This window comes from Dendrobates tinctorius, unplaced genomic scaffold, assembly GCF_039654945.1.
Source record: "Dendrobates tinctorius isolate UK_male_01 unplaced genomic scaffold, ASM3965494v1 ptg000057l, whole genome shotgun sequence".
NCBI lineage: Eukaryota > Metazoa > Chordata > Amphibia > Anura > Dendrobatidae > Dendrobates > Dendrobates tinctorius.
The window spans coordinates 24,295,876-24,317,576 of NW_027361725.1; the positions used below are offsets into that span (position 1 = coordinate 24,295,876).

The 21,701-nt window shown below is 46.5% G+C and overlaps 2 protein-coding genes across 11 annotated transcripts in view; one reads left to right on the forward strand and one right to left on the reverse strand.

Annotated features, from left to right (window-relative positions):
• The window catches only part of STRN3 (striatin 3), a 66,931-nt gene extending 61,734 nt beyond the window's left edge, over window positions 1-5,197 (reverse strand). For 3 of the 9 annotated variants that reach the window (XM_073577815.1, XM_073577817.1, XM_073577814.1), the window contains exon 1: window positions 4,717-5,195. In XM_073577815.1, coding sequence (XP_073433916.1) covers window positions 4,717-4,935 — 219 coding nt within the window. In that variant the 5' untranslated portion in view covers window positions 4,936-5,195. Of the gene's footprint in view, window positions 1-4,716 lie in introns of all 9 variants that reach the window. The other 6 variants (XM_073577821.1, XM_073577818.1, XM_073577819.1 and 3 more) reach the window with 3 other exon arrangements.
• Window positions 5,198-5,231: 34 nt separating this feature from the next.
• The window catches only part of AP4S1 (adaptor related protein complex 4 subunit sigma 1), a 60,265-nt gene continuing 43,795 nt past the window's right edge, over window positions 5,232-21,701 (forward strand). Inside the window, exons 1-2 of one of the 2 annotated variants that reach the window (XM_073577824.1) lie at window positions 5,232-5,427; window positions 8,456-9,945. In XM_073577824.1, the coding sequence (XP_073433925.1) occupies window positions 8,772-9,776 (1,005 nt within the window). In that variant the 5' untranslated portion in view covers window positions 5,232-5,427; window positions 8,456-8,771 and the 3' untranslated portion in view covers window positions 9,777-9,945. Of the gene's footprint in view, window positions 5,428-8,455; window positions 9,946-21,701 lie in introns of those variants that run through there. The other variant, XM_073577825.1, reaches the window with a different exon arrangement.

Genomic DNA, 21,701 nt, shown 5'->3' on the forward strand with positions numbered 1-21,701 from the left:
TTCCGGTACATGTGCACATAGCCTTGGAAAACGCTAGCATTCTGCAAGCTACAAATGCTTGCAAATCGCTAGTTTTTCCGTGGGAAAATCGCGGGAATTTAAAATGCGATTTTCCCGCAGAATGGAATTCCGGAATTCTCGCGGTAACTTCCTCGAGAGTTCCGCTACATGTGCACATAGCCTTGGAAAACGCTAGCATTCTGCAAGCTACAAATGCTTGCAAATCGCTAGTTTTTCCGTGGGAAAATCGCGGGAATTTAAAATGCGATTTTCCCGCAGAATGGAATTCCGGAAATCTCGCGGTAACTTCGAGAGTTCCGCTACATGTGCACATAGCCTTACTGCAGCTAGCTGGGTCACAAGTCTAACATCGCCCAGTTAAGCTATGTTCACATCACGTTTCGGCGACATGATGGGTATAAGTGGCAAACATGTCCATTTGATCTCCTTCGGCCAGTGTACGTCAATATACCCATCTCTCAGTCTATAGAACAGCAGTTGACTATGTGGTGGCATCTACAAGAAAAATATGAATGCCATGTTTTCTCCCATATCTTAGTCAATGGATGACGTATGCCCATACCGTGGCATACATTGGATCCTATGTCGGGAGAGGTCTGGCGCCTGCGCACTGCAGTATTCTGCTCTGCCCTCAACAGGGCAGAGCAGTGCGCCTGCGCCAGAGCTACTACAGGAAGGGAAGAAGAGGACGGCATCGTATGAAGATGGGAGGCGTCGGACCGGACCCCCCCCCCCCCCCCCCCCCCGTGAGTATAATCTAACGTGTTTTTCTTATCTTTCAGGTTACATCGGGGGCTTATCTACAGCATTACAGAATGCTGTAGATAAGCCCCTGATGTCAATGCTGGCAGCTCGTAGGGCAAAAAAAGGGTGACAGATTCCCTTTAAGCTGAGCATTGTCCTCTAACAGAAGTCACACTGCAGTCTAGGTGTGTCCAGCTTGAACCTTTGCCTAACAGAAGACAAAGGATGGCACAACCTTACCCAAAGTAACAGTACGTCTAGACTAGGCCACCCTTCTAATGTATGGCATTCTCATCCAAGACCACCATAACAGAGAATGCCAAGACCACCATAACGGACCAACCACAAATGGCAAATTGTTCAGAAGACTTCCACCTGAAATCCTTAGGGTGTGTGCACACGCTGCGGATTCTGCTGCGGATTGATCAGCGTGGATTTAGCAAAATCCGCAGGTCAAAAGACCTGCGGTTTATCTGCGGATTAGACTGTGGTGTATCATCTCTACAATGGAGGAGATGGTAAACCGCAGCCGAATCCACAGAAAGAATTGACGTCAATTCTTTCTGTGGATTAGAAACCGCAGCAAATCCGTGTGGAAAAATCTGCACCGTCTGCATTGCGGTTTCCATTTCCCATAGGATATTATGGTACTGTACACCGCAGCAGAAACTGCTGCGGATCCGCAGGACCAAAACCACTGCGGATCTGCAGCGTGTGCACACACCCTTAATGTATGATCTACGGGATCCATCAAGAACCTCACAGTGGTAGCACAGTGTGAAGGATTCAGGGGGGAAAACGAAACCCCTGTTCAACTTCTATTGATCTGCGGTGATGAGATAGACATCCATTGTGGGATAAAACGCTTAATAATTTAGTAAGGGGATTGAAAGGGAAAAAAAAAACAAAACAAAAACCTGACAACTGTATAGACTCGATTCATATGTAGACACATAAGAGTCCAGCATCCATGTGGCTGTCGATAAGAGTTCAGATTTAGCCCAAAGTAATAAATCCACATGCGGAGTCCAGGCAATAAAGCAATGTGTTTTTATTTGTTCTAGAATAAACCTGATTTTTTTTTGGAATCAGCAACTCCCTGGCCGCATCGTTGCCCTGTCTCTGGACGTCCAAGCACGTGAGGAGGCGTGCAGAATGGCGAGCTGACAACCCTTCTGCCACAGAGATTCTTATGCTGCCACATAGGTATTAGACTACATTCACACATCTAAATATACAGACCACTAGGCCTGAACGAGCTTGCAGGTCTCCTGACCCCAATTTGACAGCATCAGACCAGCCACAGGTTTCCTGACCCCAACTTTATAGCCTCATAAACATATACGAGGCTGTCAAGTGTGAAACAGGAGACCTGTGAACAGTCCTACATTGGGGTCTATACTCAGACCTTGACACACGAATGTGCGATTGAAGTCTAAGGCCTCGATCAGACGTCCATTTTTCACATGTGGCCTGTCTGTTTTTCAGAGACAGATCATCGATTCTAATCTGATTAAACGGTGAAATCAACCATAAAAGTCCTGGGAATATCATGGATCACAAGTGTGCAGCTTGTTTTATCAAAGCAATAGCTGATTTATTTAATTATTCATACGAGAGTCACTGACATTTTACTCAAACACTGGTGCCGCTTGGACCATTTTTTTTTTTTTTTTTACATACAAGAGAAATTGGTGAGCTCTGATTGAGGCCTAATCCTGAATGATAATGATGGGCCAGGTTATACAGATGTGCTCTTCTACCGACACAAGGATGCAATGTGATACCAGCACGTGATGACAACGTGGCTTACTCTACGAAAAGGAGCAAAATCCTTCATATAGGAATACGATGCCCATTCTGTAATCTGCCGGTGGGCATCCTTGAGCGGAGCATACACAGCAGATTGCAGCTTGTAGGTCTGCCAGCATCAGTCTATTTTCTCCATTGCCCAATGTGCCATGAACGCCAAGTGATCAGATTGTAATGGAATCAGGTCTCACTCCCACCACTGGGATCTGGCCCCGTACATGGGAGCAAATGATGGCAACTGAGGCGCTTGAAAGTAACAAGTGGATGGAAAATTCCTTCTTTTAACAAACACAATTGTGCATGAAATGTGCACCCCCGTCTACAGGCCTCTGTGTGCCCTCACCTCGTACAGGACAAGGGCAGCGATGGCCGCACTCAGCCACACAAGTACATACTGCTAGTGACAGAACTATGTCGCCTCTGAGCTAATCCACTTGGCAGGTGACTCCTGATAAGCGTGTCATTGCCCACCAGTCTCCTGTGCCCGAGCTGCCAGGATGGACCTGGGCGACGCGACATCAAGCGTCTCTTGTAAAGAAGATGGGGATTGGCCGTGCCCTGCAGCGATGTAACTGCCCCCTCCGCAGACATCACTATGCCCCCACTGTGACAAGGCCACAGTCCCTGCATAGCCCCCAGATACAGGACAGTGAGGGCCCATAGTGTGTGACCACACAGCCACTGGCTACAGGTAGCATGCCAGGGTCAGGCGCACTGTGAGGTGACATCACTACCCCCACAGTGACGTCACTATCCCCCATGTTACAGGTCAGTGAGGGCCCATAGTCTGTGACCACACAGCCACTGGCTACAGGTAGCATGCCAGGGTCAGGCGCACTCTGAGGTGACATCACTACCCCCACAGTGACGTCACTATCCCCCATGTTACAGGTCAGTGAGGGCCCATAGTCTGTGACCACACAGCCACTGGCTACAGGTAGCATGCCAGGGTCAGGCGCACTGTGAGGTGACATCACTACCCCCACAGTGACGTCACTATCCCCCATGTTACAGGTCAGTGAGGGCCCATAGTCTGTGACCACACAGCCACTGGCTACAGGTAGCATGCCAGGGTCAGGCGCACTGTGAGGTGACATCACTACCCCCACAGTGACGTCACTATCCCCCATGTTACAGGTCAGTGAGGGCCCATAGTCTGTGACCACACAGCCACAGGAGCATTCCAGGGTCAGGGGCCCAGTGAGGTGACATCACTACCCCCACAGTGACGTCACTATCCCCCATGTTACAGGTCAGTGAGGGCCCATAGTCTGTGACCACACAGCCACTGGCTACAGGTAGCATGCCAGGGTCAGGCGCACTGTGAGGTGACATCACTACCCCCACAGTGACGTCACTATCCCCCATGTTACAGGTCAGTGAGGGCCCATAGTCTGTGACCACACAGCCACAGGAGCATTCCAGGGTCAGGGGCCCAGTGAGGTGACATCACTACCCCCACAGTGACGTCACTATCCCCCATGTTACAGGTCAGTGAGGGCCCATAGTCTGTGACCACACAGCCACTGGCTACAGGTAGCATGCCAGGGTCAGGCGCACTGTGAGGTGACATCACTACCCCCACAGTGACGTCACTATCCCCCATGTTACAGGTCAGTGAGGGCCCATAGTCTGTGACCACACAGCCACAGGAGCATTCCAGGGTCAGGGGCCCAGTGAGGTGACATCACTACCCCCACAGTGACGTCACTATCCCCCATGTTACAGGTCAGTGAGGGCCCATAGTCTGTGACCACACAGCCACTGGCTACAGGTAGCATGCCAGGGTCAGGCGCACTGTGAGGTGACATCACTACCCCCACAGTGACGTCACTATCCCCCATGTTACAGGTCAGTGAGGGCCCATAGTCTGTGACCACACAGCCACAGGAGCATTCCAGGGTCAGGGGCCCAGTGAGGTGACATCACTACCCCCACAGTGACGTCACTATCCCCCATGTTACAGGTCAGTGAGGGCCCATAGTCTGTGACCACACACAGCCACAGGAGCATTCCAGGGTCAGGGGCCCAGTGAGGTGACGCCCCCCTCCATGTGGGGCCCAAGGTCAGCAGCAGGCCCCGCACCCCCGGTGTGGCCTGTATGCGGGCAGCCCGGTCACTCACAGCCCCCGGTCTCACCTGCAGCTCGGCCCTCTCCACTTCCCAGTGCGCCCTCTCCATCTCGAAGCGCGCCCACTCGTGCTGGATGTAGTGCAGGATCCCGGGGATGGTGTACTGGGGCGGCCGGGCCTGCAGCTCACAGCCCGGCTCTGACGGGACCGCCTGGGCCTGCCCCGGACCCCCGACCTGAGGCCTTGCTGAGGCAGCCATGGCAGCGGCCGCCGGGAAATCCTCCATCTGGTGCCGGGCCGCCGGTGACCTGCGTCCTGGGTGGGAGGTGGAAGGCGCCCGGTTGTAATCACGTGAGGAACCAGCTCCGGTGGGGCGAGGATGGGGGGAAGGAACCTCGTAACCCAACCCCCCGGAAAGAGACAGTGACCGTCCGTTCTACAGTCTTCGTCTGATCAAATTACTGTGGGCCGCCATGTTTCAACTCCCCCCCGGGCCCGGTAACTCCGCGGGGCACGCTGGGTAACCGGCCTCGTTCGCCGCCTCCCGCTTGTCAGCGTTACCGCGCATGCGCGAGATTCGTGAGCTGACGTCACAAAGGCAACTATGTCACGTGAGCTCGCTCCTCCCATAGTCCGCCTTCTGCTGCAGACCTGAGTAGGGACGTCACTGGTAAAGGCGGGGCTTGTGTGACGCCTCAGGTGTGGGACTGTCTTCCGGCTTCTCTGGTGGACAGTGACGTCATTGGAGGACAGTATTTTTCGTGAAGAAGAGCGTCAGGTAATGGACTTCTACGGTCACGGGACGTCATAAGAACCCAGATAGACCCGCGGGCTGAGCACTAGGTCTCACACCTGCTGCCCAGAGGGAAGGACTCCATTTCTAAGAAACGTCCCAGTATATTCACCTGCACAGTTACCTTACGTGCCCCCCTCTGTGAGGGTATGTGCACACGGTGCGGATTCTGTTGCGTTGTACAGTACCTTTATTTCCTATGGAAATTAAAAAACGCTGTGCACATGCTGCGGATTTTTCCGCACGGTTTTGCTGCGGTTTACAATCCGCAGCATGTCAATTGTTTGGTGCAGAAACGCTGCAGTTTCACACCTCATCCATTATGAGGTGTAAAACCGCAGATAAACCGCAGGACTTTTGTCCTGCGGATTTACCTGCGATTTTTCTCTCCAAAATCCGCACACCCACAAAACTACGTGTGCACATAGCCTGACGTGTCGTCAGGCCGCCTGGTCACATGACACAGTGAGGGTTAGAGGATGAAATAGGGGGTTTCCGGCTGCGATCACACATCCATAGTGATAGGGGCTCCGGTGAGGCGGAGACTGTATGTGCAGTGTTGGAGTGTGCCCCCTGCTGGAGGGTCTGATCTGTAGCCAGGGGATATAGAGCCGGAAGAGCAAAGACATTTCTGTGGGGGAAAAAGTCAGCAAAACGTGTATTGTACTCATCCCTGATGTTTGTATGTACAGGAGTCCAGTGGGCGGTCCTACTGTTGTTTGACAGTCCTGTATGACTGGGCAGGCAGAGATAGGTGTCAATCACTGAGAAGGACCGCCCACTGGACACGTGAATATGTGTGTGTGTGTGTGCATGTATAGAGAGATCTGTGTCCAGTGGGCGGTCCTACTCAGTGATTGACAGTCCTTTTATGAGTGTGCATGCAGAGATAGCTGTCAATCACTAGTAGTACTGGACACAGATCTCTCTATACATACACACACACACACACACTCGTGTCCAGTGGGCGGTCCTACTCAGTGATTGACAGTCCTTTTATGAGTGTGCATGCAGAGATAGCTGTCAATCACTAGTAGTACTGGACACAGATCTCTCTATACATACACACACACACTCGTGTCCAGTGGGCGGTCCTACTCAGTGATTGACAGTCCTTTTATGAGTGTGCATGCAGAGATAGCTGTCAATCACTAGTAGTACTGGACACAGATCTCTCTATACATACACACACACACTCGTGTCCAGTGGGCGGTCCTACTCAGTGATTGACAGTCCTTTTATGAGTGTGCATGCAGAGATAGCTGTCAATCACTAGTAGTACTGGACACAGATCTCTCTATACATACACACACACACTCGTGTCCAGTGGGCGGTCCTACTCAGTGATTGACAGTCCTTTTATGAGTGTGCATGCAGAGATAGCTGTCAATCACTAGTAGTACTGGACACAGATCTCTCTATACATACACACACACACTCGTGTCCAGTGGGCGGTCCTACTCAGTGATTGACACCTATCTCTGCATGCACACTCGTACACGGAGAACACTGAGTAGGACCACCCACTGTACATGCATGTGTCCAGCACAAAACCACAGCAACAATGGCCGCCACACAGCACCAACCTCAATTGAAAGAAGCGTTGAAACTTGTGCTGGTGGGCGGTGCGGTCTGGAATCATGGGGCTTTGCCAAACGCATACTGCGCACGGCCTGCGCCCCCAGTGATAAAGATAGGGGACGCAGGGCGCATGCAGCGTCATGCGCCGGTAGGCGGAGCTACCGGCGGGGGAGCGGCAGGGGCGGGGCTTAGCGGCGGCCGTGCGCAGGCCGTCACTGCGCTCAAAAACGCTAGTGTGAAACTAGCCTAAGAGGTTCGCCGTGAAGTGGCAGTGGGCTTCATACAGTCTGATCAGAATGTTACACTAAGACCCTCCTGGCCAGTTACCGTATATATATTTTTCCCTAGTGGTATTAGATCAATGTATGATTTTTGGAGGTGCAGTCCATGCTCTTTTTCAGCATATTGATAAAACATTTTGCTGCGTTTTGGCTTTTAAGTTTGTTTGCCGCTCATTGCTGGCAAGAGACAGAGAAAAGCTTGGAATCTGTCATTCAGCTCATGATCTGTTACTGAGCTTCTGTCACTTTTTTTTTGTACGAGAGAATCACCCACCCACGGACCATACACAGACCATTTTTTACGTATGAAAGGAATCACCGAGCTCTGAGTGAGGCCTAATCCGGATGGGCCAATTCTGTCAGTGAAGCAGATTATAAAACTGCCCATCTAATTGATCTGGCTGATAAACTCTTAGGCCACGTTCACACGCTCAGTATTTGGTCACTATATTCCATCAGTATTGATAATCTAAAATCAGGAGTGGGTGATAAATCCAGAAGTGGTGACATATTTCTATTATACTTTTCCTGATTGTTCCACTCCTGGTCTTGACTTACAAATACTGACAGTGTGAATGTGGCTTTTGTTAACTCATTCTGTAGCCAACTACAGACAGTGCAGGACAGCAGCTGCAGTAGGTAAACTGTGCGAAATTATTAAAAAAAAAAGTTTCAGAAGCTTTGTAGGCACTTTATTACCTGTAGATCGTTGGCAATCTGGGTTCCGAAGGCCTCAATTATCGCTTAAGAGACCCAGAGAAATGCGCTGGCTATAGAGACATGAACGCACATCTACCACCTGAGCGCACAGAGTGGTCTGGGATGAATAGGAAGAACAGTCTATGAAACCTCTGCTTTCTACTGAATCTGCACCCAGGGCTGCGTTCTGAGGCAGAAGTTGTGTGCTCCTGTCTGCAGATCCGCTCGTGGTCTTTTGAACAATCGGTGGTGCACTCAAAACCCAGACTCCCACCGATCTGCAAGAAATGAAAGTGCCTGTGGAATGTAAAAAAAAAAAAAAAGTTCTGAATGATTAGTTAGTTTTTAATTATACTCCATTGCAAAAATTTGTCTAGTCCAAAATACATGTATTTAATATAAAGACCACTCCAGTGTTGATGTTTTTTTTTTTTTTTTTGTTTCTGCCTTAGAGTGATGCTACTAGTCCATGTTCCCTGACCCCAGTTTTAAACTTACCAGACGCTGTCTTCAGCTCTTCCTGGCACTTCTCTGGTCCCACGTCGCCATCTTTTGACCGCAGCTTCAGACTTGACTGGAAGTCAGAGTTAACAGTGACAAGTTCTCAGTGTACGTCTATAAGACCTTCGTTGTGGCTCTCATAGACTTACATTGAGTTGTGACATCCTCACCTGTGCTCAGTAAATGATCAGTTAATTAGTGGGTGTCTGTAAAAAGATACCCAGCACCCCAGACCTTCACTTGAGCTGCAACTTGAGCTCTGACAACATGCCAAAAATCCACCCTGCGACCAAAGCCTGGATTATCAAGATGCTGATGACCAGATCCACTGCAGAGGTGGCTGGCACCTTTAATGTGTCTCAGCGTCAAGTACAAAGAATTAAAAAAAGATTCGAAGAGACTGGAGATGTGTTTGACAAGCCCAGGTCCGGCAGACCCCGCAAGACAACTGCTCAGGAAGAACGTTTGTTGGTTAGAAAATCCAAATCAAGCCCCTCTTCCACTGCAGCAGAACTCCAACACGCCTGGTCACCTCAAGTCCCTGTGTCAACTAGAACAGTTTGTAGGATTCTTTCTCGAAATGGCCTCCATGGTCGAATCAGTGCCAGCCAGAAGCCAGCACTAAACAAAAGGCAAATAAAAAAATGTGTGGCATTTGCAAAGCCCCACAGCCTGCTAAACAGATGGACGCTGGAAAAATTGCAGAAGGTGGATTTCTCTAATGAATCTTCAGTAGAATTACACCACAGCCGCCACAAATACTTCAGGAGACCTACTGGAGCCCGTATGGATCTAAAATACACCCAGAAAACAGTTAAATTTGGTGGTGGAAAGATCATGGTCTGGGGTTACATTCAATATGGGGGTGTGCGAAACATTTGCAAGGTGGAAGGCAATATCAATAGCCTAAAATATCAAGAAATATTAGCTACCTCTTATATTCCAAATCATAAAAGCGGTCAAATTCTTCAGCAGGATGGTGCTCCATCTCATACATCCATCTCTACAACAAAGTTCCTCCAGGCAAAAAAGATCAAGGTGCTCAAGGATTGGCCAGCCCAGTCACCAGACATGAACATCATTGAGCATGTGTGGGGTAGGATGAAAGAGGAAGCTTGGAAGACAAAACCAAAGAATCTAGATGAACTCTGGGAGGCATGTAAGACTGCATTCTTTGCTATTCCTGATGACTTCATTAATAAATTGTATGAATCATTGTTGAACCACATGGATGCAGTCCTTCAAGCTCATGGAAGTCTCACAAAATATTAAATATGACTCTAATAGCACCACAACTTCATTCACCAATGTTATGCAACATATATTTGTATTTTAAGTTAATTATTAGTTTGAATATCACATTACTTTCTGTGGCCGACAAAACTTTTGTCTTGCCAAAATCTGACCATTCTGTGTCCATTAAATGATCAATATTTCTGCATTGATGGCAATTTATTTTCTTAACCTAAACCACATTTCGGAGGGTTTCAGCTTTCAAAAGATACAGGAAAGATATATATCTTTGTACCGTGTTAGCCAGTAGATAGAAAAATATTTAGAATTGAGAGTCCTCAGTGGTTGATACCTTTTAATGGCTAACTGAAAAGATAGTAACACATTGCAAGCTTTCGAGACTACTCAGTTCTCTTTATCAGTGCTGTGGAGTCGGAGTCGGTGTCAGTGCTCATTTTGGTGGAGTCGGAGTTGGTATAAAATGGACCGACTCCGACAATATATAATAAAATGGGTACAGTAGTTCAATGCAGAATGTGCCGAATATTTTTTCATAGTAATGTAGGAAAGTTATGAAATGTCCTATAAATGGCTGTTCTATTCCTGACCTAAGGCTACTTTCACACACAGCGTTTTTCCTGTGTTTTTTGAGGATACGTTTTTCAGCTGCAAAAGCAGATCAGCTTTTTAAAAAACCGCATCACCTGAAAGGTTTTTGAGCTCATAGATAATGTTTTCAATAGCAAAAGCAGATTAGAAAAACGCCGCACAAACTGACATGCTCATTCAGCCCAAAAACGGATCCTCACAAAACATTGTCTGAATGTCATATCTTGAAACCCATTGACTTTGCTGGGATGCCCAGTCACTGCATTTTACTGCAAAAAATGGATCCTCAAAAACGCTGTGTGTGAATCATGGCCGTAGCCAGCGAGGGGAAGGAGGGGCACTTGTATGCTGCAGTGCTCCCGTCCTGCACCGGCTCCAGATTGCAGGGTGCAATCTCCCCTCCTCTGTCCTGTCTTCTGCCATCTTCACCAGAGAGAGGAGGGGGAGGGGTGCCTGCCCTGCACAGGATCATCGGATTCCTGGGCCCCAACCTGGAGAAAATGAGAAAGTTGTGCACACGCGGCAGCTGGTAATAAGAGATAGTCTGCAAGAGGGACATGCTGGAAATCTGATTGGAAAAGTGAGGAAATTGGTTATTGCCGCCAGAACCCCTAAAATTGATTCCATCTTGAAGAGACGTGCTGGGAAAGGGGCAATTGTCAATCAAGCCACTCGATGGGGCAACACTTATTTAATGATTGAGCAATTGCTTGAACTAAAATCGTTTCTTATAGATATGGCGAACCCTCAGGTAACCCTAAATGAAGGTCAATGGACACAGGTGGCTGAATTGAAGGAATTGCTTAATCACCCAATTACTGTGACTAAAAAATTACAAGCTGAGGAACTCCTGGCATTTTCATCAGGGAGTGGAAGAACTTGCTATTTTGCCTGTCCCAAAGAGGAGGTTTAATCGCAGATGGCATTTCTGCTTCAATGAAACAGAGAGAGACACAGCTATTGGAAAATAAAATTTTTCTGGCAGCTGTTTATGTGGACCCAAGTCATCATATACTGCTTGATGATCAACAGCTTACTAAAGGAAAAGAAGCTCTGACTGAGGTAGCAGTTAGGATGAGTGGCCTACAGGAGGACTGCCAGGCGCAAGAGGACTTGGGTCCTGACAGTGCTACTGCTGCCATATCTTCATCCTCATCAAATGAGGAGTTTGACTTTGACAAGTATTTGGATGACTTGGAGCAGGCAAAGCGTTGCTGCAAGGAAAAAGATTTCACTCCGTCTCCTATAGCAAGCAGATTGACCATATTTCAGCAAAATGTTTCACTTGCTCTCAAAGAAATAGAAAAATTCAACCGTTCATCAAAACTGACTGTGCATGAGGCAATTCCTTTATACCCGGAAATTGTTAGAGATTTTCCCATGTGGTTATGGCTTTGCCTCCAACCCAAGTTAGTGTAGAGAGGTTGTTCTCTGGCCTTAAAATTATTAGGTCAGATTTGAGGTCATCTATGAAGGAGGATCTGATGGAGGCAATTCTATTTCTTAGAACAAATTCATAGACTGCACAAATATTATTTAGTATGTTTTGTTGAAAACTGTTTTACTGTTATATAATCTGTGTGTGTATTAGTTTTTTGTGTTCTAAAGCTGTATTCCAATAAATATATATTATGTTCTATCTAAATGTTGCGATTATTGTATCATAAAAATGATTAAATGTCTGATGTTCACATTGTACTACAATACATTTTTCACTTAAATATAAGCAATATATGTGGGAGTCGGTGTAAGGGAAATTGAGGAGTCGGAGTCGCAGGTTTGGCTTACCGACTCCACAGCCCTGCTCTTCATCAGGCTGGACTAATGTTGTATTAGTCTAGCCTGATGAAGAGACCTGAGTAGTCTCGAAAGCTTGCAATTTGTTACCATCTTTTCAGTTAGCCTTTAAACGGTATCAACCGCTGAGGACTCTCAATTCTAAATATTCAGCTTTCAGAATAATTTATACAACCAATGGATGAATTTAGCATCAGGGTATAAGCTTTTATTTACATAACATGGATAAGCGACATAACTTCTGTCAGGGAGTGTAGAGTCATCCAGCAGATCACAACTTGCAGAGGATGGTCAGCGAGGCGCCAGAAACAGAAGATGGCGACTGGTGAGTATAAGACTAGGGGCAGGGAACTTACATTAGTGACACCACTCCATTGGTAAAAATTTAAAAAAAACAAAACAAAATGCTGGAGCAGTGCTTGAATGAAGGGATTCACCCATTGCCCCCAAACTTGAAGTCCTTTATCACATGTTGTTGCTCACAGCCCGGGGACACGGGACTCTTGTTCTATAGCTCAATGTCTGTGTTCTGCGCTGTTATCAATTCTGCAAGACTGCTTATGGTGCTGAGATTAGTTCTAATTCACAACATCAGTAGCCTCTTCCTGCATTAGGACATCACTAAAATTCCTAGGCAGGAGTCCGCAAGTATGAGCACCCCCCACACATGAAAGATTGCTACTATTTTGTAGTCCTGGGAAATTCATTCACAGACTGAGCTGCAAAGGAGGCCATGATTTTTTTCTATATATTGCAATGCTATGGCATTGTAGTATATAGTTCTAGCAATCAAATGATAGCAGGTTCTCTAAGGGGGCTAAAAACTAATGTAAAATATAATAAATAGAAATGTGAAAAATGTAGAAATTCTTTTATCCCCTTTTAAAAATAAACATAGTTACGAAAATCTATTGGTATCGCTTTGTCTGCAAAAGTCCAATCAATGAAAGTATAAAATTAATCAACATGTATGGCTGAGGAAAAAAAAAGCTGAACAGCATGAATTGGGATTTTATTTTTGTCACCTCCTCAAGAAAATGCTATAAAAAGTGATCAAAATGTATGTTCCCTAAATTGATATAGATAAACATCGAGTCACCACACAGAAAAAGACAAGCCCTCGCACAGCTCAATCGAGGGAAAGATAAAAATGAAACAAATGTTTAGAAAATGGTGGAAAAAGAAAAAAATTCTTTTTTACAAAAATTTTGAATTCGTTTTCACTACTTAAATAGAAAAAAATCAATCATGGTTTGGTATTTGTGTAAACACTGAGCTGGACAATCATACACTGCTCAAAAAAATAAAGGGAACACTTAAACAACACAATGTAACTCCAAGTCAATAACATTTCTGTGAAATCAACCTGTCCAGTTATGAAGCAACACCAATTGGGAATCAATTTCTCCTGTTGTGCAAATGAAACAGGCAACAGGTAGAAATGATAGGCAGTTAGCAAGAAAACCCCTATAAAGGAGTGGTTCTGCAGGGGGTGACCACAGACCATTTTTCTGTTCTTATCCTTTTTGTCTATTGTTTTATTCAATGTTGCATTAGGTCATTGCTCTCACCCCTAGAGGTACTGTACAGAAGCACGAGGTGGTAGCTACAGTACAACCCCCAGAAATTGCTCAGGTAGTACAGCTCAACCAGTATGGCACAGCAATACGAGTTGTGGCAAGAAGAGTACCTTTGTTTGTCAGCACAGTATCCAGAGCATGGAGCAGATACAGTACCAGTAGACATATAAGGGGCCATAGGAGGGCAACAACCCAGCAGCAGGACCGCTACCTCTTCCCTTGTGCGAGGACAAACACAAGGAGCAGTGACTGAGCACTGCAGAATGATCTCTAGCAGGCCACTTACATCCATGTGTCTGCTCAAACTGTCAGAAAAAGACTCTATGAGGGCCCGACGTCCTCAAGTGGGTGTTATGCTTACAGCCCAACACTGTTGCAGGGCGATTGCCAGAGAACATCAAGATTGGCAGATTCGACATTGGTGCCCTGTGCTCTTCATGGATGAAAGCAGGTTCACAATGAGCACATGTGACAGAGTCTGGAAACGCCATGGAGAATGTTATGCTGGCAGTGGGTCATTAATGGTATGGAGTAGGCATTTCTTTGGAGGGCTGCCCTCCATGTGTTAGCCAGAGGTACCCTGACTGCCATTACAGTCATATGTTAAAGTTTGGGCACCCCTATTAATGTTAACCTTTTTTCTTTATAACAATTTTGGATTTTGCAACAGCTATTTCAGTTTCATATATCTAATAACTGATTGACTCAGTTATATTTCTGCATTCAAATGAGGTTTATTGTACTAACAGAAAATGTGCAATCTGCATTTAAACAAAATTTGACCGGTGCAAAAGTATGGGCACCCTTATCATTTTCTTGATTTGAACACTCCTAACTACTTTTTACTGACTTCCTGAAGCACTGAATTGGTTTTGTAACCTCATTGAGCTTTGAACTTCATAGCCAGGAGTATCAAATCATGAGAAAAGGTATTTAAGGTGGCCACTTGCAAGTAGTTCTCCTATTTGATTCTCCTATGAAGAGTGGCATCATGGGCTCCTCAAAACAGCTCTCAAATGATCTGAAAACAAAGATTATTCAACAAAGCTTTTCAGGGAAAGGATACAAAAAGTTGTCTCAGATTTAACCTGTCAGTTTCCTCTGTGAGGAACATAGTAAGGAAATGGAAGAACACAGGTACAGTGTAATGATGTATAGTAGGTTTCTATGAAGACAGTGGCTAGATGATAGAGTCACAGACACAGGTATACGTGAATGTAGTTTGTATTAAACAAGCAGCACAGAACAGCACAGGTGCTGGCGGAGCCAGACAATGACAGCAGTGGTAACAGCAGCAGAACTCAGTCCAGTAGATAGCAAGTTGCACACCAGCACTATGTAGATGTAAGCAGACACAGTCTTAAGAATGCAGGCAAGGACAGTCACTTAGCCCTCTCCCTTGCGGGAGGGGAATCTTCGAGCACAGTGCAGTGGCAGAGAAAGTCACTAGGTAATTGATACTGAATGTGTAAAGGTAGCAGGGATAAGTCTCTGAGGTGAAACGCACACAGCAGTCAAGATCTTCAGCGCATACCGTGAGTGCTGTAGGAGCGGTGAGCGGTGGAGGCAGGGCTGGAAGGAGCCTTCAGGCAGACACCGTCAGAAGGTCCAGGCGGCGGCGGTTAGGCAGCAGGTAATCCAGGTGGATTCAGAAGGAAGGAAGGAGGTAGCACAGCGTGCAACTCCCAGCTAGCAGATCAGGTACAGGACGAGATATACAAGCAAGGTAGTCACGTCCAGGAAAGCTATTTAAACCCGGCGGGCGGGACCAACAGGCGGTGATGTCACAGGAACCAGTATGGCCGAATGAAGCCAGGCTTAAGGGCAACAGTAAGGGCAAAGTCCGGAACACAGCAGAATAGGAACGATGCTTACATACAGTTCTTGTTAAGCCCAGAAGTGGCAGGCCAAGAAAAATATCAGAAAGGCAGAGAAGAAGAATGGTGAGAACAGTCAAGGACAATCCACAGACCACCTCCAAAGACCTGCAGCATCATCTTGCTGCAGATGGTGTCTGTTGTGAGTTCATTTTCCCCTTCACTACTGAGGCCCGAGGAACTCCCTCTTCTGGTGAAGAAAGGTAGTGATCCTGATTGTCAAACACCTGGGGCTGATGATGATGATTGGCTGAGTGGAGTTAATGACTGGATATAAGGCTGCCGACGCCCTTCTGGCCTGCGGGTGATTTCTCTGTGGACTTCTAGGAAACCAGTCTGATTCCTGCTCATCTAAAGCTAAGATTTCTGCTTTGCCTTTTTGCATTTGTGTTTTGTTTTCCTTGCTTTTCTGGATTCTGCCATTCCCTGCTGGGGTGAGTTGAATCTCCTTTTGCCTGTTGCTCTGTCTTCAGAATATTCCTGAGTACTGACATAGCTTTTTTGAAGCCTAGCGTCTTCAGGGCCTTTTTTACTTTTTTACTGTCAGTTTGTTGGCTCTTATTTTCATAGGGTTTTTCACGGATTGCAGACAGCAGCCTTCCTGTCCTTTCCTATCTAAGCTAGCGTGGGCCCCATCTTTGCTCAGTCTATCTTTCTGTCTGTGTTTTGTTCTTTCTTCTTGCTTCACCGTCATTATATGTGGGGGGCTGCCTTTTACTTTGGGGTCTGCTCTGGGGCAGTTTAGATTTCCCTTTCTGTCTTTAGGCTATGTAGTCCTCCGGCTGTGATCGAGGGGCCTAGGGCATCGTAGGAGCCCCCCACGGCTACTGCTAGTTGTGTTGATAGGTTCAGGGGTCTGCAATCCGATAGCTGCCAACTTCTCTGGTTTTCTGGACTTAGCTAGCATTTCTATTTTTGCCTCCTACGGTGACTCAATCATAACAGAATCACCCGCCATACCGCAGATTCTAGGGTACTCAATAGCAGGAAAGAATTGTAAAAAAAAAAAAAAGTGTATATTTTTTCCTCTATATCTCTGAGGCCGTGGGGGGAATTTTTTTTTCTCTCAATGGAGATAAAGCAATTGTCTGATCGTGTGGAGCAGCTCGCTGCAGAAGTGCACGGAATTTCCGCCTACCTTGCTCATTCACATGCTGCTGAACCAAAGATTCCTACACCTGATGTATTTTTTGGGGATCGGTCTAAATTTTTGAATTTCAAAAATAATTGTAAATTATTTTTTGCCTTGAAGCCTAACTCGTCAGGGAGCTCCGCGCAGCAGGTTAAAATTGTAATCTCTTTGCTGCGTGGCGATCCCCAGGATTGGGCGTTTTCTTTGAAACCAGATGATCCTATTCTGACTAATGTGAACGCATTTTTTCAGGCCTTGGGGTTGTTGTATGACGAACCTAATGCCATTGATCAGGCTGAAAAGACCCTGCTGGCATTGAACCAGGGTCGTGATTCTGCAGAATTGTACTGTCAAAAATTCCGAAAGTGGGCATTACTTACTACCTGGAATGATAATGCCTTGGCTGCTCTCTTTCGGAAGGGGTTGTCAGAAGCCGTAAAAGATACTATGGTGGGATTTCCTATTCCCTCTGGTCTTGACGATTCTATGTCTTTAGCCATTCAGGTTGATCGCCGTTTACGCGAACGCAGAGCTGCACGAGAGGTGTTGCCACCTGTTGAACAGATGTCTGAACCTATGCAATGTGATAGAGTTTTTTCCAGAGAGCAGCTTCAGGAGTTCAGAAGGCGTAATAAATTGTGTTTTTTCTGTGGAGATGCCTCGCATATTATTTCTGTCTGTCCTAAACGAGAGAAACGCTTTGCACACACGTTTTCTGTTGGTGGTGTTCAACCTAAGTTTCTTCTGGCTATTACTCTGATCTGCTCCCTGTCCACATTTTCCGCCAAGGCTTTTGTGGATTCGGGAGCAGCCCTGAACCTAATGGACTTGGATTTTGCTAAACGTTGTGGATTTCCGATGACACCTCTGCGGACGCCTATCCCTTTGAGGGGGATTGATGCTACTCCTTTGGCTAAAAATAAACCTCAGTTTTGGACCCAGGTGGTAATGCGGGTCGCCCCAGGCCATCAAGAAAATTGCAGATTTTTGGTGTTGCATAATCTGCATGATACTATTGTTCTGGGGTTTCCCTGGTTACAAATTCATAATCCAGTTTTGGATTGGAAATCTGTGTCTGTGGTGAGTTGGGGTTGTCGGTGTGCCCTTAGTGAGGCTCCGGTGTTTTCCACCTCTCCTCAGTCGCATGATGTTCCTGATTATTTGGCGGACTTTTATGATGTATTTAGTGAGAATGAGTCTGCGTCTCTGCCTCCTCATAGGAGTTATGACTGTGCTATTGAACTGAGCCCGGAGTGTAAATTTCCCAAGGGTCGGCTCTTCAATTTATCTGTACCCGAGCACGAGGCTATGCGATCCTATATTAAGGAGGCGTTGGAGAAGGGTCATATTAGACCATCCTCGTCACCCTTAGGTGCCGGGTTTTTTTTTGTAGCCAAAAAGGATGGATCATTAAGACCTTGTATTGATTATCGTGCTCTCAACAAAATTACTGTTAAATATCAGTATCCGTTACCCCTGATTTCTGATTTATTCTCCAGAGTTAAAGGTGCTTGCTGGTTTACCAAGCTTGACCTCAGGGGGGCGTATAATCTTATTCGCATTAAGCATGGGGATGAATGGAAGACGGCATTTAATACTCCGGAGGGACATTTTGAGTACCTGGTGATGCCTTTTGGGCTCACTAATGCCCCTTCTGTCTTCCAGTGCTTCATGAACGATATTTTCTGAGATTTTGTCGATAAATTTTTGATTATCTATCTGGATGATATTTTGATCTTCTCCAAGGATTGGGATTCTCATGTGGAACATATTCGGACTGTGTTCCGGATCTTGAGGGAGAATTCCCTGTATGTCAAAGGATCTAAATGCCTTTTTGGAGTACAGAGGATTTCTTTTTTGGGATTTATTTTGTCCCCGTCAACTATTGAAATGGACCCGGCCAAGGTACAGGCCATTTACGATTGGGTTCAGCCCACTTCTTTGAAGGCCCTCCAGAAGTTTTTGGGTTTTGCTCATTTTTATCGGAAATTTATAGCAAAACTTTCTAGTATTGCCAAGCCATTGACTGATTTGACTAAGAAGGGTGCTGATGTGTTAAATTGGTCTCCGGAGGCTGTTTCTTCCTTTCAGGAGCTGAAGCGAAGATTCACCTCCGCCCCGGTTTTGCGGCAACCTGATGTCTCACTTCCGTTCCAGGTAGAGGTGGATGCTTCTGAGATTGGTGCAGGAGCTGTTTTGTCCCAAAAGGATCCTGTAACATCTAAAATGAATCCCTGTGCTTTCTTTTCCCGAAAGTTCTCTCCATCTGAACGTAACTATGATGTGGGTAATCAGGAACTGTTAGCCATGAAATGGGCATTTGAGGAGTGGAGACATTGGTTGGAGGGAGCTAAGCATCAAGTCGTGGTCCTCACTGACCACAAGAATTTGATTTAGCTAGAGTCGGCTAAGCGCTTGAACCCTAGACAGGCTAGGTGGGCCTTGTTTTTTACACGTTTTGATTTTGTGGTTTCTTTTCTTCCTGGAACTAAGAATGTCAAGGCTGATGCCCTCTCTAGGAGCTTCTTTGCTGATTCTCCTGTGGTGACCAAGCCTGCTACCATCTTAGGCGAAGGGGTAGTTCTTTCTGCCATCTCGCCCGATTTGAGATGTGCTCTGGAAGAGTTCCAGGAGGACAAACCTGAGCGTTGTCCCAGTGGAAAGTTGTATGTTCCTGACCAGTGGAAGAAGAGAGTGATGTCTGAAGTTCATTGCTCTGCTTTGGCTGGTCATCCAGGTATTTTTGGTACTAGAGATCTGGTGAGTCGGTCTTTTTGCCCTCCTTGTCTCGTGATGTCAGGAATTTTGTGCAGTCCTGTGGGACGTGCTCCCGGTCTAAATCGTGTTCTCGCTCTAGTGGGTTGTTGATGCCTTTGCCTGTCCCCAAGAGGCCATGGACCCATATTTCAATGGATTTCATCTCTGATATGCCGGTCTCTCAAAGGATGACTGTTATTTGGGTGATTTGTGATAGGTTCTCTAAGATGGTTCATCTTGTACCACTCCCTAAGTTGCCGTCTTCCTCTGAATTGGTGCCCCTGTTTTTACAACAGGTGGTTCGCTTGCACGGGATTCCTGAGAACATTGTATCTGACAGAGGAGTCCAGTTTGTGTCTAGATTTTGGAGAACTTTCTGTTCCAAGCTGGGAATTCAGTTGTCCTTCTCCTCTGCTTTTCACCCTCAGACCAATGGGCAGACAGAGAGAACAAACCAGACCTTGGAGTCATATTTGAGATGTTTTATTTCTGCTGATCAGGATGATTGGGTTTCATTTTTGCCCTTGGCCGAATTTGCTTTAAATAATAGAGCTAGTTCTGCCACTTTGATGTCTCCTTTTTTTTGTAACTTTGGGTTTCATCCTCGATTTTCTTCAGGGCAGGTGGAGCCCTCTGCCTGCCCAGGGGTTGACACTGTGGTGGAGAGAATGCACCAGATCTGGGACCAAGTGGTGGATAAGTTATCTCTCTCCCAGGAAAAGGCCCAGCGGTTTTCCAACCGACATAGGACCATTGGTCCCCAATTTAAGGTTGGTGATATGGTGTGGTTATCATCAAAAAATATTGCTATGAAGGTGGCTTCTCCTAAGTTTAAGCCTAGATTTATTGGACCTTACAAGATTTTGGAGATTATTAATCCGGTCTCTTTTCGTTTGGCTCTTCCTGTCACATTTAAAATCCATAATGTGTTCCATAAATCTTTGTTGAAGAGGTTTGTTGAACCTGTTGTTCCGGGGGTTGCACCTCCAGACCCTGTATTGGTTGAAGGTAACATGGAATATGAGGTAGAGAAAGTGCTGGATTCCCGTCTGGCTAGACGGAGACTCCAGTATTTGGTTAAGTGGAAGGGTTATGGTCAGGAGGATAATTCCTGGGTCTCTGCCTCTGATATTCATGCCAAAAGATTGGTGCGTGCCTTTCATCGGGCTCACCCTGATCGCCCTGGTGGCGTGGTTGAGGGTTTGGTGACCCCTCCTCAAGGGGGAGGTACTGTTGTGAGTTCATTTTCCCCTTCACTACTGAGGCCCGAGGAACTCCCTCTTCTGGTGAAGAAAGGTAGTGAGCCTGATTGTCAAACACCTGGGGCTGATGATGATGATTGGCTGAGTGGAGTTAATGACTGGATATAAGGCTGCCGACGCCCTTCTGGCCTGCGGGTGATTTCTCTGTGGACTTCTAGGAAACCAGTCTGATTCCTGCTCATCTAAAGCTAAGATTTCTGCTTTGCCTTTTTGCATTTGTGTTTTGTTTTCCTTGCTTTTCTGGATTCTGCCATTCCCTGCTGGGGTGAGCTGAATCTCCTTTTGCCTGTTGCTCTGTCTTCAGAATATTCCTGAGTACTGACATAGCTTTTTTGAAGCCTAGCGTCTTCAGGGCCTTTTTTACTGTCAGTTTGTTGGCTCTTATTTTCATAGGGTTTTTCACGGATTGCAGACAGCAGCCTTCCTGTCCTTTCCTATCTAAGCTAGCGTGGGCCCCATCTTTGCTCAGTCTATCTTTCTGTCTGTATTTTGTTCTTTCTTCTTGCTTCACCGTCATTATATGTGGGGGGCTGCCTTTTACTTTGGGGTCTGCTCTGGGGCAGTTTAGATTTCCCTTTCTGTCTTTAGGCTATGTAGTCCTCTGGCTGTGATCGAGGGGCCTAAGGAGCCCCCCACGGCTACTGCTAGTTGTGTTGATAGGTTCAGGGGTCTGCAATCCGATAGCTGCCAACTTCTCTGGTTTTCTGGACTTAGCTAGCATTTCTATTTTTGCCTCCTACGGTGACTCAATCATAACAGGTGTCACTGTGCATCGGTCAACAATACAGCGCACTTTGCACAAGGAGAAGCTGTATGGGTAAGTGATGCGAAAGAAGCCGTTTCTGCAAGCACGCCACAAACAGAGTCGCCTGAGGTATGCAAAAGCACATTTGGACAAGCCAGTTACATTTTGGAAGAAGGTCCTGTGGACTGATGAAACAAAGATTGAG